Consider the following 16,037-nt stretch of genomic DNA (forward strand, 5'->3'; position numbering starts at 1 on the left):
ATTTGTTACAAAAAATTAGATGGTTGTTGTCCTTGAATAATAATATTCTCCCATTCATGTTGAAAACTCAGTGTCATTTGATTAAAATCCATCAAAATAGAACTAAATAATTTCATCCAATCCACCCCAACACCATATCACTGCCACCTAACTTCAGGAGTCTAAAATCATGAACAAAAGAGTGTCTTGCATCTGCCACTCCACCTGATTACATCTTGTTGAACTATAAAGTTGCTGTCAATTGGCTACTGTGATTGCCAAAGGATATGGTGTAAGTACATATATACCAGCCTCAGCCCACTGTGGAGTCAAAAAACTATGAGTACTCCCACTATCAATCAAAATACTAATTGGTCTGCCTTGAATGGCTCCTTGAATCCTTAATGTATTATGGCTAATGCAACCAATAATAGCATTCATAGATATTTCTAGAGCCTCTTCTTCCTGTATCAATTGTTGATCTGATTCCATAGGAACATTATCTGTAGGAACAAAAGATTCTTCCTCAATCATCAAATTTAAATTCCTTGATTTACATTGATGCCCAAGAAGAAACTTCTCCCCACACTTGAAGCAAAAATTGTTTTGTCGTCTATAATCCATAAGATTCTGTTTAGGATTAGAAACTGACGTGTTCTTGGTAATTGCTGGCAATGAAGCTGATTTAGAAGTAATAATGAGGCTTGGGTAGGGTGGGTTTTTAAAATAGGGCCTCCATCTTCTGTTTTCATAATCAACAGATAATTCATAAAGTTTGGCTTGTTTGTATGATTCAGGCAAATTTTTAGAATCTAGAGCCTTCACCCTATGTTTAATATCCTCCCTCAATCCACTGATAAAAAGTGACACAAAGAAATCCTCATTTAATGTAGGATTTTATAATAACATATAAGGTTGTAGCTCTTCAAATTTTTCCTGATAAGCCTCAACAGTCCCTTTCTGAGTCAGCTTAGTAAATTCTTCTACTATATCAGAAAAAGTGTAACATCCGCATTACCGGGTTAGTGACCAAATTGTAAAGTTTCAGAATTTGGTGACTAAAGTAGGATAATTGAATAGTTCAATGACTTCTTGGAAATATGATGAAGGTTATTCAGTAATTATTAAAGGAAATAAAGGGTAAAATGGTCATTTGATCATTTAAGAAGAAAAAAAGGGGAATTATATACACGTGGAGAGGGAGAGAATTCTCCAAAATTCTCTTCTCCTTTCTTCTTCTTCTTCACGTGGAAGCCAAGAGCAAAGGTAAGTTTGATTTAGCTTATGATTTCTTGAAAGTTTTAAGTTGGATTTGAGTCTTTGAGGGTTATATAAGCTTAAGGAAAGCTTATATCAGCTTAAAACACCAAAGAGATAGAATTAGAAAGGAATTTCTATTAAGGGTTTATAAATAAACTTTTGTTATAGAAAGGTTTTTGAAGTTCTAAAGTTGGATTTGACTTGTCATCAGCTTAATTAAGAAGTATTAAGTGTTAGAATTGGATTTAGAACATATAGAAAATTTGGTATGATTCTTGAATCTCATAAAGAAGATAGGATTTTGATGTTAAAGATGATTTACATGGATATAAGTTGGTTCAAGTTATAATAGTTGAGTTTAATGTCAAAATAGGGGCTTAAAATAGAAGAATTAAGGGAAGAGTTGATGATTTACGTGCTAAAATGTCAGTTCTGGGCAATGTGCATCGATGCATATTCATTGTACACCGATGCATCGATGATAAATACCAGAAATTATTTAAGGTGCATCGATGCACATGCAGTGCATCGATGCATGAATTTAAATAGAAAACATCGAATATGATTTATGCATCGATGCATAAGGAGTGCATCGATGCATCCCCATTAAATACAAACATCGAATAGGATTTATGCATCGATGCATGGTGTAGTGCATCGATGCATACCTTCATTAAAAGATGAAATTGGCTTTTCTTTGAGACTAAGGAGTGATAGTTTCGAATATATCAATCAGTATACTGATAAGTATTAATGTATTATTATTATGTAGATATAGAATGAAAGCTTGTTCCGGAACAAACTAAGGATTAGGATTGATTCAAACAACGAGGCCCAGGTGAGTGCATATTCAATAGTATATGATGTGCGATGGGAATAAGACTTGCGATGAGTCTATTTCCTGAAGTGTTACACATGAATGCATGATTAAAGGCATGAATTGAATATGCATGTATGTATGCTTGATTATATGGATAGATCTGTTCTTTTATGTGTTAGGTGAGAAAGTATAAGTAATTACATAAGAAATGTTATGAATTATTTGAGATATAAACTATGTGATCATAGTAAAATATAATTATATTATTATTATATGATAAGTGAAATAAGCTGGATAATATTGATCTATAGGATGATGTGAGAATAGTACACTAACAAGGAGATTTGAACATAAATGATAATATGAGCATATAAATAAGCTAGATGGGAAAGATTCATATGTTTAAATAAAACTATAACACATGGGTTGTATGATAGAAATTTATGAAGCTATATAAGAAGATTATAGGAGTTATATGAAATTGAATTAAGTAAACAGATTAGATTATATATATATATAAAGAAATAATAGAAGTGAGATGTGTTTATAAGTCTGACATAGATGAATATGAATATGAATTATAAGAGTTCTATATGATTTATATTAGGATAAATCTTGAGAATATATATATATATAGATAGATATGAAATGAAATGAATTATATGAATACATAATTATGTGATGAAATGGTAGATTACCTGAACATGTGAATATATATATGTCTAAGAGAAGGCATAAGATTAAGATATAAGCAATGTGACTATAAGTATATATGTGCTCTAAGTGATATGACTTATAGGTATTTCTATTATAATGTTACATAATATGTTATGTATGTTAAATGAATTATGTGAGGGTTTAATAAATGATATGAAATATATATGTGAAAGCAAGTATAGGTTATGAGATAAGACCTATGACTATAAGCTACGTGAAAGTGTTCTAGGTGTTTCGATATATTATATGAAGTATATGATCTTATGTGAACAAGATATGATAAGTATGTTTACATGAATAAAGGTGATTGGGTGAGAAATGATAGAAATTATATGAAAACATGACATATCTGACATGTGAATTATATGGAAATGATCTACGTGTAAGTGAACTACGTGACTATGTGATAATATGAAAAGAAGCTATGTGATACGTGATATGTGAAAGTGAATTACACGTTTATGTGAATATTGAAATGAAATAAATGATAACGTCCATGTTATGTGTCATGAGAGCTAGGGGTATAGTTGGCATGTCAAGAGTCGAGGGTCTACGCGGTCCTTCGGGATATATATATATTCTTTGGAACATGTGTGAAGTCTGGTGAGACACATATATGATCCCTAGCATATGTATATGATTCTTAAGGAATTCTATGTGGTCTTTATGGACATCATTATATGGCACTACGGTGTAATTCTACGCGGTCCTTCGGGATATATATATATTCTGTGGAACATGTGTGAAGTCTTGAAAGACACATACTTGATCCCTAGCATATGTATATGATTCTTAAGGAATTCTATGTGGTCCTTATGAACATTATTATATGGCACTACAGTGCAATTCTACGCGGCACTTCGGTGCAATTATACGAGCTGTGGTGACAGCATTAGTGCACAACCTCTATAGACTCACATATCGATAGTTCTCACATACGTACATGGGCTAATCCAGAGATATGAACAAATATAAGTTAGTGGTATGATAAATGCTATAGAAATGATATGATGTTGTGTGTGTATAGTGTTTGATTGAAAAAGTATGTGATTATATGATAAACTGTTAATGATGAATTATGTGTATGTATGTATTTACTGCAATTAATCTGATATGATTTTATACGATATGAAAAATGCATGGAATTGCTATAACATGATAGAACAGAACATGCATGTATCGATATATGTTTTAAAGTGCATTATAAGTTGTTATGCCTCACTAAGTCTTCGACTTAGCGTGTGATTGTTTCACACGTAGGTTTCGAGAAGAGTAAAGAGTGATGCGGAGCAAGACAGGTCAGTTTTCCTTACCAAAAGATCAGATCAGAAATATTTGACAAAGTATGTATTTGGTTATGTATAAAGTGTTGGCATGTAATAAGTCATTAAGTACGAGCACTCTGATAAAGTCTGTATTTTGTTTTAAATAAAGTTTTAAATTTCCCGGGATTTTTCTTAAGAGTCAAGGTTTAAAAAGTCAATGTGACACTTCGGACTCGTATCCGGGTCGGATACGGGTTGGGGGTGTTACAAAAAGACTTGTCACTAAATCTATGACAAAGATCTGCTTCAAATTCATGTCATGTTACATGGTGTTTCTACATAATATATCCATCAAACCAAACCTCTGTTTTCCCAGTCAAGTACATAGTGACTACTTCTACCCTCTGCTCTGTAGGAACATTACACAGAGAAAAATATTTAAGGCATTTTTGAAGCCATCCCCTAGGATTGACCCCTTCAAAGAATGGCAAATCAATTTTTGGCCTATGCTACATAGACCCTGAACTGATGAAAGAACTTCCTAGACCTCTTCTTTCTATTTTAGACCCCAACAAGACAGGTCTAGATTCACTATTTTCACCTATCTGATTTCCGTTTTTAAGGACCACACAATCATCAGGTTTAGCTTGTCATATCCCAGGCTCATCTGTTTTATAAGTAAATCTGTTGTCTTTTACCACAATCACCAAAACATGACTTTTCTCTCCATTTTTAGAAGCATTAGGAGTTTGCACCTGGTCATCAGCAGACTGATTTTGGTCCTCCTTCCTGCCAGTCAAAATCCTCAAGATTTCTTCCACATATCCATGATTCGTATTCATTCTAGACTCCAATGTGTTAATCTTGTTTTCTTGAGTCTCCCACCATTTAGGTGGATTAGACTCATATTTTCCTTGTTTCACCAAAGCTGTTAGTTCCTTCATCTGCTTTTGCAACCCAGAAAATTCAGCTTCCATACTCTGATTCTTCTTTGTCATACCCGATTTTGCCAAAAATCGAGGCTCTCGATACCAATTTGTGATAGATTGGAGATATTAGAGAAGAAAAAAATCGAAGAAGAAAGGATTTAAGAAGTAGAAATGAGAGATTACAGAAAGAAATTCACTTCATTCATTTCCTAAAGAATCCAATTCAGTTTACAACCTATATTATTTAGTTACAGGGCTAAAACAATCATTTGCAAGGATGCCAGCTGGCTGTCCTTTTAACAGATTATAACAACCACTATATTCTCTTCTTGCAGGATATTAGACTGAACACGTGGGCTTCTCCTTCTCCATTTGGACTGATTGGGCTGTTAACTCCTCTTGGATCATTCCGGTCTGTTTCACCATCTTCTGAACCAGTCACGTGCGTCTCCACTTCCTCAGGTAATATCATTCGTCCTTCAATTGCCTGAATCCCTAATTCCCCATTTTCATTTCCCTCTCGCACCCCGATCCCTAATTCCCTTTTTTCATTTCTCCTTCGCATCTCAATCCCTAATTCACCATTTTCCTCTTCGTTTCCATACTCATCTCTTCCAACTGTGACAATTCAATTACTATATATTAATTTGATTAATTTTAATTTATGTGTCTTTTAACTATTGAAATTTTATTTTTGGCCAAAATTATAGAAAAATAACGATGACCAACATACGAAATCGTCGTATATAAATTGAAAAAAAATGATAAAAATAAATAAACTTATATTTTATGTATATTATAAAGATTAATAAAATATAATGTAATAAAATTGATAATTATTATTTAAATTTGAATTAAGAATTTAAAATATAAGATTAAAATTAATTTAGATAGAGTACAAATTAATAAATATTTAATATTTATAATATTTTCCATTTAAAAAAATAAAAAAGAAATAATTTTTAGGCTAAATAAGGTAAAAATGATGAAAAAAATAATGGGGAAAATAAGGTTTCTTCAACATTGATTGGGATAATATGGTGATTTGTATAATAACTTGTCGACGATATAATTTTAAGACTAAAATGAAAAAAAATCAAAGTATAAAAATTAAAATGATTTTTTAAAATTTAACCATTTAAATAAAAAAAAATTTAATGAAAGAAATAAAAAATTATGTTTTTGAACTACAAATATATTACAATTTTTTTTAAAAAAAAATATATATGAATTAAAATAAATAATAATAATTTCGTATTTAATTTTAAATATTTTGATATTTATAAATAATTTTAAATATTTGATTTTTATTTATTTTTTTGTACATTTCAACTACTAAACTCATAAATCAAGAAGAAAACGTACACTTCATTACAACAAACTTTCCACTCATTAATATTCTAAGCTGAATCTGGTGTCGTCTCTCTACTTTGGTGGAACAGGCTCGTTGATCTTAGCATCTTCCATCTCTTTAAAATTTTGTTCACTTCCAACAGGCTCACAACATCCCGATTCGCACCTTGGCTGACCACATTGTCCGCACCTACTGTCCGCACCTACTTTGGTGGAACAGGCTCGTTGATCTTAGCATCTTCCATCTCTTTAAAATTTTGTTCACTTCCAACAGGCTCACAACATCCCGATTCGCACCTTGGCTGACCACATTGTCCGCACCTACTGTCAGGCTGATGGTACCACACTCGACCTTCAAATGTACCGATTGCCAATCGGTTGCTGCTGCTGCTGCCAACAGCCCCCGTTGTTACACCATGGGATCTGTGGGATTTTTGGAAGTTGTGGACATGGTGGGTTAATATATCTCCCATGTCATCCGCAACCATGATTACCATATACAAAGCCGAGAATACCGAGCTCACTAGTTCCCGTGATTTTCTATGCAACATTATCATTGCTATTCATCTCGTGGCTAGGGCTGGCGCCTGCATCTACGTGAGGAAGATGGTCTATGTTTATGTGGTTGCCATCATTGTGATGTTCCAGGAGGAACCTATGACCCAAAATAAAGCTTAAATAAAAACACCGACAACAAAAATTGCAAATTTGTGAGTTTTCTCTTCTAATCCTCAACCAAATGAAGGATTTATCAATACGATTTATAGGCTTAAATGCAGTGGGACGGAACAAAAAACCACGTAAATGCTAAATGTGTTTTTGTTTGCTTTGTTCATTTAATCCGGAATCATGGATTGAACGACTAGGAATTTACTTGTTTTGCCTGCAACACTAATCTTCAACACTAGCCAAAATATATAGCCCTTATTTACAGCCGAAACCTACTCATCACTTGCAAGCATTGTATACGTTAAATCCAATGATGAATTATCTTAGAAATTGATTTAGCGGAATAAGACATTATATCTAATAAGAAAAGTAGGGGTTTAAATAAATATAAAATACGTTAAACATTTATATGAATGGTAAGGTTTTCAGACAAGCAGCATGCAAATAATTAACATTGATTAAGGCAGGCAAAATACACCATCTCTGATGAACTATACAGGAACATACAAGAGTTTATTTCAGACTCTGTATCATAACATAAGCCACTGGATGTCATAAGAATTTCTCGATGCAAGTTGTAAGTGTTGATTTTGGAACGGCACCGATCACCGCATCTTTCTTCTCCCCATTTTTGAAAACCATTACAGTCGGAATGCTTCGGATTCCATACCGAGTTGCGATGTCGGCACTTTCATCAGTGTTAACTTTGTAACATTTGAGCTTCCCAGCATATTGCTTTGACAGTTCGTCGATTACGGGGTGGATCATACGACATGGTCCGCACCATGGTGCCCAAAATTCAACCAGAACAGGCAATTCACAATCAAGAACAAGTGACTGCCAATTTTCATCTTTAATTGCCTGCACTGCAAATTTCAAGAGCAAGCTTAATAATACATACACATATATAACCAGGATCCAAGGAAACAAACATGACTATAACTTTTGTCAAAGTTTGAAGGTTTATGGAAAATAGTAACACGATCCTCTGTTGTTCCATCATTCTGTTTCATTTGAGACCAAGCTACAAGAGGAGCTTCAAATTTCCTCCATGTTTTTTTAAAAGATAAACCTTGGACAATGCTAACAAAAATGTAGGCCAATCGAATTCTCTAACACGCACCCAAAACACGATAAAAACGGATGTCTCAGTGGTAGAACTTATGTTAATTCCACTCTTCATTTTGAACTCGGACATATTTTGAACTTGTGTCCGAGATTCATATCCGAGTCCAAAACGTCCAAGTCCCAAGTCTGAGTAACTTAAACATAGGGCTTTCAACCTATAATTTTGTAGTTTGATTCTGCCGGAGGGGAATTAGGGACTTATTGGATGCGAGAGAATCACTTCAATTTCCAAAGCTTAATCAAATTTACCACCTTCAGCATAAACAAACAATCAATTCTAATAAAACTTATTCAGTGAACAAACTCAGTTTAAAGTTTAACATATGTGAGTGGCCTCACCGCTCAGCTGGTTTAAAGTTTACAAAACAATTAAATTCTAAGTATTCATCATAATTCAACGAAAAAAGATTTGAATTTTACTTTTTCATTATCACAAAACAATAAATCGAATAATCCTTTCTTATATCCTTCCATTTCCCAAGCAATCAATCAAACTAAAAAAAACATAATAAAAACAATTAGAACAGGAAACAAATTAATTTTAACCGAAACAAACGAAACTCACCGTCAACAGCGGTGTTCTGAGCCTCACAAACAACACGTCCAACTCGACGACGCGGATCCTGAATCACCGATCTGGATGGCTGAGTCAAAGATGCCGACCTCTGTTTAAGCTTGAGACCTCGAAATTCCAGTAATCTAACGGATGTTCTCCGATCAGAAACCAAAGAAGAAGGGGAAGAGACAGAAAAAATGATCGGAACCGTAAAGGAAGCCATGGAAAAAGGGAATTATTCCTAGGAACAAAGTGGAGATTTCAAAGAGAGCGAGAGGATTGGATTATAGTAAAAACACGAACATTTTTGGATGATGGGAAAGGTAAAAGACAAAAAAGAAGCGGACGGTGAGGATTGCTTTCCAAGATGCCCCTGGGATATTCTGGTACGATGATTCTTTTGCAAATACAAGGTGCGCCACGTGACATTTTTAGTAATAAATTCGTAAAAAATAACAACAAGCCACTATTAAATTATTATTATGTCAAAAAATTAATACAATATTTCTAAAATAATAACAAATAATTTAAAAAATAAATATTAATATAATTTTAAAATATATAATTAAATTTATTAAATTGTTTTGATTAAAATCAAATTAATAATTTTTAATTATTATTATATCAAATCATGTCATTGATAAAATGACTTATTCATGATAATATTTGAATCGAGTGATTTATTTATAATTTTTAAAAATAAACCAATTATTATCAAATTTATAATTAAATGAATTTAGATATAGTTTATCCTAAATTATATATCAAATTTATTTTGATTATTAAAAAAAACTATTAATTAAACCATTAACACTAAATTTTGAATCTTTGATATCAATCAAACTGCTGCTTGTTAAATCACTAACAAACCAATAATATCATGACTCATTTTTAAGTAATATAATAAAAAATTAATCCAATACATTTATATATTAAAAAATTTAATCATAATTCTAAAAAAATCAACATTTATACCCTGAGGAAATTTTGTTGACCGAAGATAACATTTTATTTCTAAAATCAATGAAAAAGGTAAAAACGTATGGTTACAAGTAAAATCATACCATATAAATATATGATCCTAAAAATTAATATTGAGCAAATATGATCTCTAGGATACAAGCACATCGACTCCTATAACTAAAGGGCATCTTCCACGGGATCGCGAAGGCACGGTGATGAGGATATACATTACGTGTTTTGCTTCACAAGGGTAGAAGTTCCCTACTGGTCCATCAGAGCCATCAATTTCTTTATCATTTCATCAAAATCTGTCGGGCTGTCATTTGCCTGATCATCCACATCTTCCAAGTACACCATTCGAACACCGCACATCTTTACTTTAAAGCTGAATTGCGTTTTGTAAAAGAACTCACTTTCAGTACCAGGCTTAATCTTGGTCTGTAATGAGACACCACGAAATTCCTTCAACATCGAAACAAGCCTTTCACAAGATATATATCGTATCCAAAGGTGATCAGCGGTGATCTGGTCGGATTCTGGGAAACAAAAGCCACTGCTTATCCCAGACTTTATACCACCTACAGAGATGCAACACTGAATAGGGAATGAAGTAATCCATGAAGTCTGAGGATCGTCATCGAATGGAACAGAAGCAAAAACACAGCACAAAGCAACTCCAATCAACTGATTAAAGTCGGTTGGCAGAGTTATTGTTATTGAAGATCCATCCCTCTGATGGCTGAACCATTCCGGGATTTCATTTCCTGGCATAACAATGTCAAATTTTGGTCTTGCATTTGCAACTACCTTGAGATGTCTTTTCAGCATTGTTAATGCATAGTTGTTCTCAGCCAACTTGAAGCAGTTAAGAGCATAAATGGATGTCTCATCCATCGAATCACATACGATTACTGGATCTGCAACTTCTTCCAATGAATCACAACCGTCTACTGCTGCACTTGTGGGTGCTGGAAGTGCAGGCACCGATTGGAGTCTCTTGCAATTCGACAATTTGAGATAACTGAGCTTGGAAAGTCGGCTTAGAGTTGTAGGGAGGGTGATGAAATTGTTGCCATTAAGGAATAGATTTACCAAAGAGGATAAACAGCCAATACTACTAGGAATAGCCCCTTCACCAAGGTTGCAGTCACTTAGGATCAGTTCTCTTAAAGAAATCAAACCCGACAATGGAGCTAATGTCAACGTCATGGAAGGTCGTAGTTGCCCCTCGCATCCATCGGTTGAGAGACTCCAAAGATTTTTACAGCCTCTTAGATTCAGAAGATTAAGCTTGTTGAGATTTCCAATTGAAGATGGAAGTTGTTTGATTGCTGTCCCCTCTAAATTAAGTTCCATCAAACATTCCATTTTCCCCTCAATCTCCGGAAACATTTGGAGATTTGAGCAACCTGAAAGAATTAACTTTTCAAGAGATTCCATTCCTCTAATGGTTGGCAGACTCCTTAGGCTTTTGCAGTCTGTTAAATCCAGAAATTTAAGCCCCGTGAGATGTTCAATTGACGAGGGAAGTTCTTTCATGCCTGACCTATCTAAATAAAGCTTCGACAAACACCGCATTTCCCCCATGATTTCAGGAAAACTTTGAACATTTGAGCAGCTCGAAAGAATCAATGTTTCAAGAGACTTCATTCCATTTATAGCTGGAATACTCCTAAGACTTTTGCAGCCCCTTAAATTTAGAGTTTTAATCCTGCTTAGCCCTCCTATGGAAGGATGAACATCTACTAGGCTGGTACAACCTTCGAAATCCAAACTTTCGAGATCTGTAGCCGTGCTCAAGTCTGGTACCCTGATTAAGCTCTCAGAGTTCTTCAGGTCGACCAATTTCAACTTATTCAGAGGCTGTTAGAATTACTTAACATAAATATTCATCTGTGATCTAACAATTGATAAAAGATGAGGCCTGAAAGACAAATAGCGGATAACCTTACCTTCTTTCCCTCCCATAGTTCTTCAATCCTGCTACAAGGAATAATAAGTGCCACAAGGTTTTCCGGATGGAAGCTTGATGACAAGGATTTAAAAGGATATCCTGGCCAACTGATAAGCCGTAACTCACTAGAAAGATACACGAGATCTCCAGATTTTGCTTCCACATAGAAGAGTTTGAGCAATCTTAGTTTTGTCATCTTCAAGAACACATCAGCACTCAAACTGAACGTCTTACTTTGCTCCCTGATATTTAATCAAACAATTACATAAACAAACTTCATAATAGTACATAGAAATCAACCAATGTTCAATATTAGTACCATAATCTTTCGACGAACATGCCTTGAACCGCTTCAGTACCCTAAAATCAAGAGTAAACCGTATAATAAGTTGGGGACAATATGGACTATCATGTAGGAACATTTTTGTATCTTATTTAAGGGGTTAAATTTACTAATCTAACTAATATGGTAAAATTTACATAATAAGATAATGACTTACAAGGTTTTGTGTTAGCACATGATAGATATCGTCTTCCTTCCACAATCTACAACGCTTTCCAAGGTTGTCAATAGATTTTTGCCTAACAATTTGTCTTCCCATCTCTTGGAGCAAATCATGCATCCACAATTTGTTTTCACCTGTAATTGTTATTAGAGATTTCTTAATGAGAGCGTCGATACCAATTTCTGGGAAAAATCCACAACCATCCAATATTTTTGTCACGAAATCAATCTTTTCCCCTTTGAAAAAGCATGCAATATCCAGAAATATATCCTGCTCGGTTTCATCCAACCCATCAAAGCTTATTTGAAGTCTATCATGAATCTCTTTGTTAGAGTCTCTTTCGAGCCTTTCAATTGCACTTCTCCATTTAGTTGCATCTCTACCGCAAAGGAAAGAACCCAAAACTTTAAGAGCTAAGGGAAGGCCATCTGCATATTTCACAACTCGTTCAGAAAGTTCCACAAAATCATATGGTATTTTGTCACTTTTGAAAGCTTGCGAACTGAAAAGACGAAGCCCTTCACGAGCGTCCAATATTGTTGGTTTATAAACATCGTCCACTTGATAGGCTTCCAACAACTGTTTATCTCTAGTTGTTACAATGATTCGACTTCTAAAACCAAACCAATCGCGGTCTCCAACCAAGTATTCTAACTGTTGTAGGTTATCAGCATCATCGATAACAACAAGAATTTTTTTGCGAGATAACCTATAGTTTATCATGTCACTCCCATCATAAACATTAAACAAATTGAAACCTTCATCCGGAAGGATCTGAGAAAGAAGCTGTTTCTGTACTGAAACTAGTCCATATTTCTCTGAAACTTCTCGAACATCAGCAAGAAAGCATCTACCTTCAAAATGAGGTGACATCTGAGCATAAATAGCTCTTGCAAGAGTAGTTTTACCTATGCCACCCATACCCCAAATTCCTACAATGCGAACATCATCTTCCCCGATGTTTATTTTGGAATGCAGTTCTTCCAATCGTGAATTAATTCCAATCAAATGACGATGATTTGGAATAACCGAATATACTATACATAATTTTGCAGATATCTTTTTGACAATGTCTCCAATGAACTCCGATTCAAATCTACAAAAAGGAGAAATAGCATTTAGTAGTCAGATTATGAAATTACCATCTTTTTTTATTTATAGTAGAGTTTGAAAGCAAAAATCACAGCAATTAGAATATGAAGAAAGGCTTTGTTACAACATTATAAAAATTAACCTTTAGTTAAATGGAATTAACTAATGGATAAAGGTGGCGGGAACCACCACTGAAGAGAAAGATCATCTTGGAAGAAGCACAAAAAAGTCCTAATCAAGATGCAGTGAAGCAAAACCAGGAAATAGCATTGGGATTGGATGTTATAAAGATTTATTGATGAATTCAAACATGTTCTCTAATATGTTTCAAGGAGCAATTAATGTAAAAGATAAGGACGATGATTCTGATGTCGAAATTGGAAATAGCCAGACTAACAGGCAGCCATGATAAGGAGGCTACTGCCTATTGTCCCTTGGTTGTTGAAAGCTCAGCCAGGAAATCTAGTATACCAGTAACAGAGAGAAGCGCCGCATTCACTTCAGGGATGGAAAGCATGATTCACGAGAATAGAACAACTTTGAAACACTATGATGATCCACCGGTTGCATGTAAGAAGACTCGAACTTAGGGCTAAAGATTGATCCATGCATCAGTAAGGTTTCTGGAAGTCTTGCCAAGCAAGGTACACAGTCTGATATCGATTCGATTAAACGAGATTTATTAGCTGGAAATGTAGGGATGTTGGGTACAATCTGTTTACTAGAAAACCTATGGTAAAAGCATTTTCCTTCTTACTTAATAAAGAGTGCACAAATAGTTTATATGCAAAACTTTTGCAAGTTCGAAAGGATCTGTTGTTGGCTAAAGACAATGGCTTCCAAAAGGCCACCTAGAGTTCAAGCTGGATTCAGCGGTGGTCGTTCATTTTGTTAACCGAGGTGCAGTGGATTTGCATTCCTTCGGTACACTAATAAATGAAGTTATGAGCTTGGAAAGGAAAGTTGAGGGATCGAAATCGATCACAATATATAAGCTAGAAACGGCAATCAATGCGCAGATCATCTAGTAAGCATGGCTCAAGTGATTGACTCGGATTACTCATCTTCAAAGTCCTCCCATCAGATGAAGGCCTTTTCTACTAGAGGATGGTGTAGGCAAAGGGTTGATCAAATTGTAATAATTTCATTTTTCTCTGAAGTACAAAAAGGTGGAAATTAAAGCACCCAAGATTAACAAAGCTTCTTGAAAAAGAAGAAAGAAACGATTTACCTGTCATTTAAATGCCATCCCTTGATACTTGCCACTTCAGTTAAAGCATTACGCCAACTTTGGATCTTGTCTTTGTGTATGTGTTCATGTCTGGCAAAGGCTTCTCCAACTCTGCCAGTCTGCTTCCTTAAATCGGACGGATCAACTTGATAAAAAACTGGGAAAACTTTATGACTTTTTTCTCTTTTATGTTTAACAATCTCAGCAAGCTCGTCCAAGCACCAACTTGAATGAGCATATGTTTGGGAAAACACGACGATTGAACCCCATGACCCTTGGATTGCTTCAAAAAGATTTGATCTGATCTCCTCTCCAGCTTCAAGCTTTGGGTCATCCCTGAAAGTGATGATTCCATTCCTTTTTAAAGCTTCGTATAGATGATCCGAGAAGTTTTTGCGAGTATCTTCACCTCTGAAGCTCAAGAAAACATCGTATTTATACCGAGAAGAAGACGATGACGAAGAAGACCACGACGACATGAAGGTAGGGAATTGAAACTAGCGTTCGTATTGTATGACATCAAGTAAAAGATGCACAAGAGATCGATTTAAGGAAAGAAACAAACATACGATTCGACAATTATGTTCAGTACATCTGAAAGCGGGTGCTGGTCGGCCATAAACTAGTGGTGATGCTCTTTCCAGGAAGAATCCAAAGTTGAGTGTTGAATTACTTTTAGAGTAAATTATAAATTTATTCACTGAATTTTATTTTCTCTTTATTCATTCATTATATTTTTAGTTTTGTCAATTTAATCACTTAATTCTATACATTAAATTTTTTTATCACTTGAAACAATTTTTTAATTATTAAATTCTATGTCAGAAATAAAATTAAAAATAGGGTATAACTTTTTTCCTTGAAAACCCCAATAACCGCCATTACCTCCCAAACACCATTACCTGCTTGAAAAGCTCAAAACTAGCCCTAAAGAACGAAAAGTAATTCAATTTGTATGATTGTTTGCAAACAATGGAAGCATTTAAAAGAAAATGTGCTAATATTTTGCATTTGTATCTCATTTGCATGTCTCTGGAAATTATGTCATACTGCTACTCCTGGAATTGTTCTCGTTTACCTTTATGAAACAAAAAATTAATGACTAGAAGAAAACACAATGAAAAAATCTCTCACGATGAACAATGGGTAAATAAACCCAGAGATGAAGCTAACAACAACTAATTTGCATTATGGGTTTCTGTATATAAATGTTTGAAATATTTTTCTAGTGTATATCATGTTCACTCGAAGTGATTTGATTTTACCTTACTTCTTAAAAAATGCAACCTGCAAGGCCAGATTAACCCTTACAAATTGAATTAAACCAGCTGTTCCAACCGCTGCGAGGAAGTTAGTTCGACCGTACTCGGTAAGCTATACCATCTAAGAAAACATATCTTACTGCAACCAGGAACAAGGTCTTGCAGAAATTTCATCCTTTCACTGATCTTTTCTCTTCTTACCCGAGGTCATAACCAATTAACTCCAATCAGATGATTTAAATATGTCTAAAGTTTTCTGTGTAAACCTTACCCTTTTCTGCAAGATTATGGTTGTTTGTTGCAAACCTATTCGAGCTCTGACATAGATGTGTTCTTCTTTTGATGGATCAGAA

General features: G+C 34.4%; 2 protein-coding genes across 2 annotated transcripts; both read right to left on the reverse strand.

Annotated features, from left to right (window-relative positions):
- Positions 1 to 7,368: 7,368 nt before the first annotated feature.
- Positions 7,369 to 8,949, reverse strand: LOC120120881 (thioredoxin-like). Its single transcript, XM_039140399.1, has 2 exons — positions 8,686 to 8,949; positions 7,369 to 7,858 (listed from the first exon to the last, which is right to left on the reverse strand). The coding sequence occupies exons 1-2, from the start codon at positions 8,897 to 8,899 to the stop codon at positions 7,545 to 7,547; spliced, it is 528 nt and encodes a 175-aa protein (XP_038996330.1). The 5' UTR covers positions 8,900 to 8,949; the 3' UTR covers positions 7,369 to 7,544.
- Positions 8,950 to 9,783: 834 nt separating this feature from the next.
- LOC120122541 (disease resistance protein RUN1-like) lies at positions 9,784 to 14,988 on the reverse strand. The gene is made up of 5 exons (XM_039141675.1): positions 14,423 to 14,988; positions 12,094 to 13,195; positions 11,913 to 11,953; positions 11,592 to 11,835; positions 9,784 to 11,502 (listed from the first exon to the last, which is right to left on the reverse strand). Exons 1-5 carry the CDS (start codon positions 14,899 to 14,901, stop codon positions 9,901 to 9,903), a joined length of 3,468 nt encoding a protein of 1,155 aa, XP_038997606.1. The 5' UTR covers positions 14,902 to 14,988; the 3' UTR covers positions 9,784 to 9,900.
- Positions 14,989 to 16,037: the final 1,049 nt, after the last annotated feature.

Source organism: Hibiscus syriacus, unplaced genomic scaffold (genome assembly GCF_006381635.1).
Source record: "Hibiscus syriacus cultivar Baekdansim isolate YM2019G1 unplaced genomic scaffold, ASM638163v2 tig00001120_pilon, whole genome shotgun sequence".
Classification (NCBI taxonomy): Eukaryota; Viridiplantae; Streptophyta; class Magnoliopsida; order Malvales; family Malvaceae; genus Hibiscus; species Hibiscus syriacus.

Excerpts from the sequence above, each read along its gene's own strand:
- LOC120120881 (XM_039140399.1), bottom strand. The coding sequence starts at position 8,899 with ATGGCTTCCTTTACGGTTCCGATCATTTTTTCTGTCTCTTCCCCTTCT. Across the intron at positions 7,859-8,685 it reads TCAGAACACCGCTGTTGACG|TGCAGGCAATTAAAGATGAA; the intron begins GTGAGTTTCGTT and ends TGAAATTTGCAG.
- LOC120122541 (XM_039141675.1), bottom strand. The coding sequence starts at position 14,901 with ATGTCGTCGTGGTCTTCTTCGTCATCGTCTTCTTCTCGGTATAAATAC. Across the intron at positions 13,196-14,422 it reads GGATGGCATTTAAATGACAG|ATTTGAATCGGAGTTCATTG; the intron begins GTAAATCGTTTC and ends TCCTTTTTGTAG. Across the intron at positions 11,503-11,591 it reads AACTATGGGAGGGAAAGAAG|CCTCTGAATAAGTTGAAATT; the intron begins GTAAGGTTATCC and ends TAATTCTAACAG.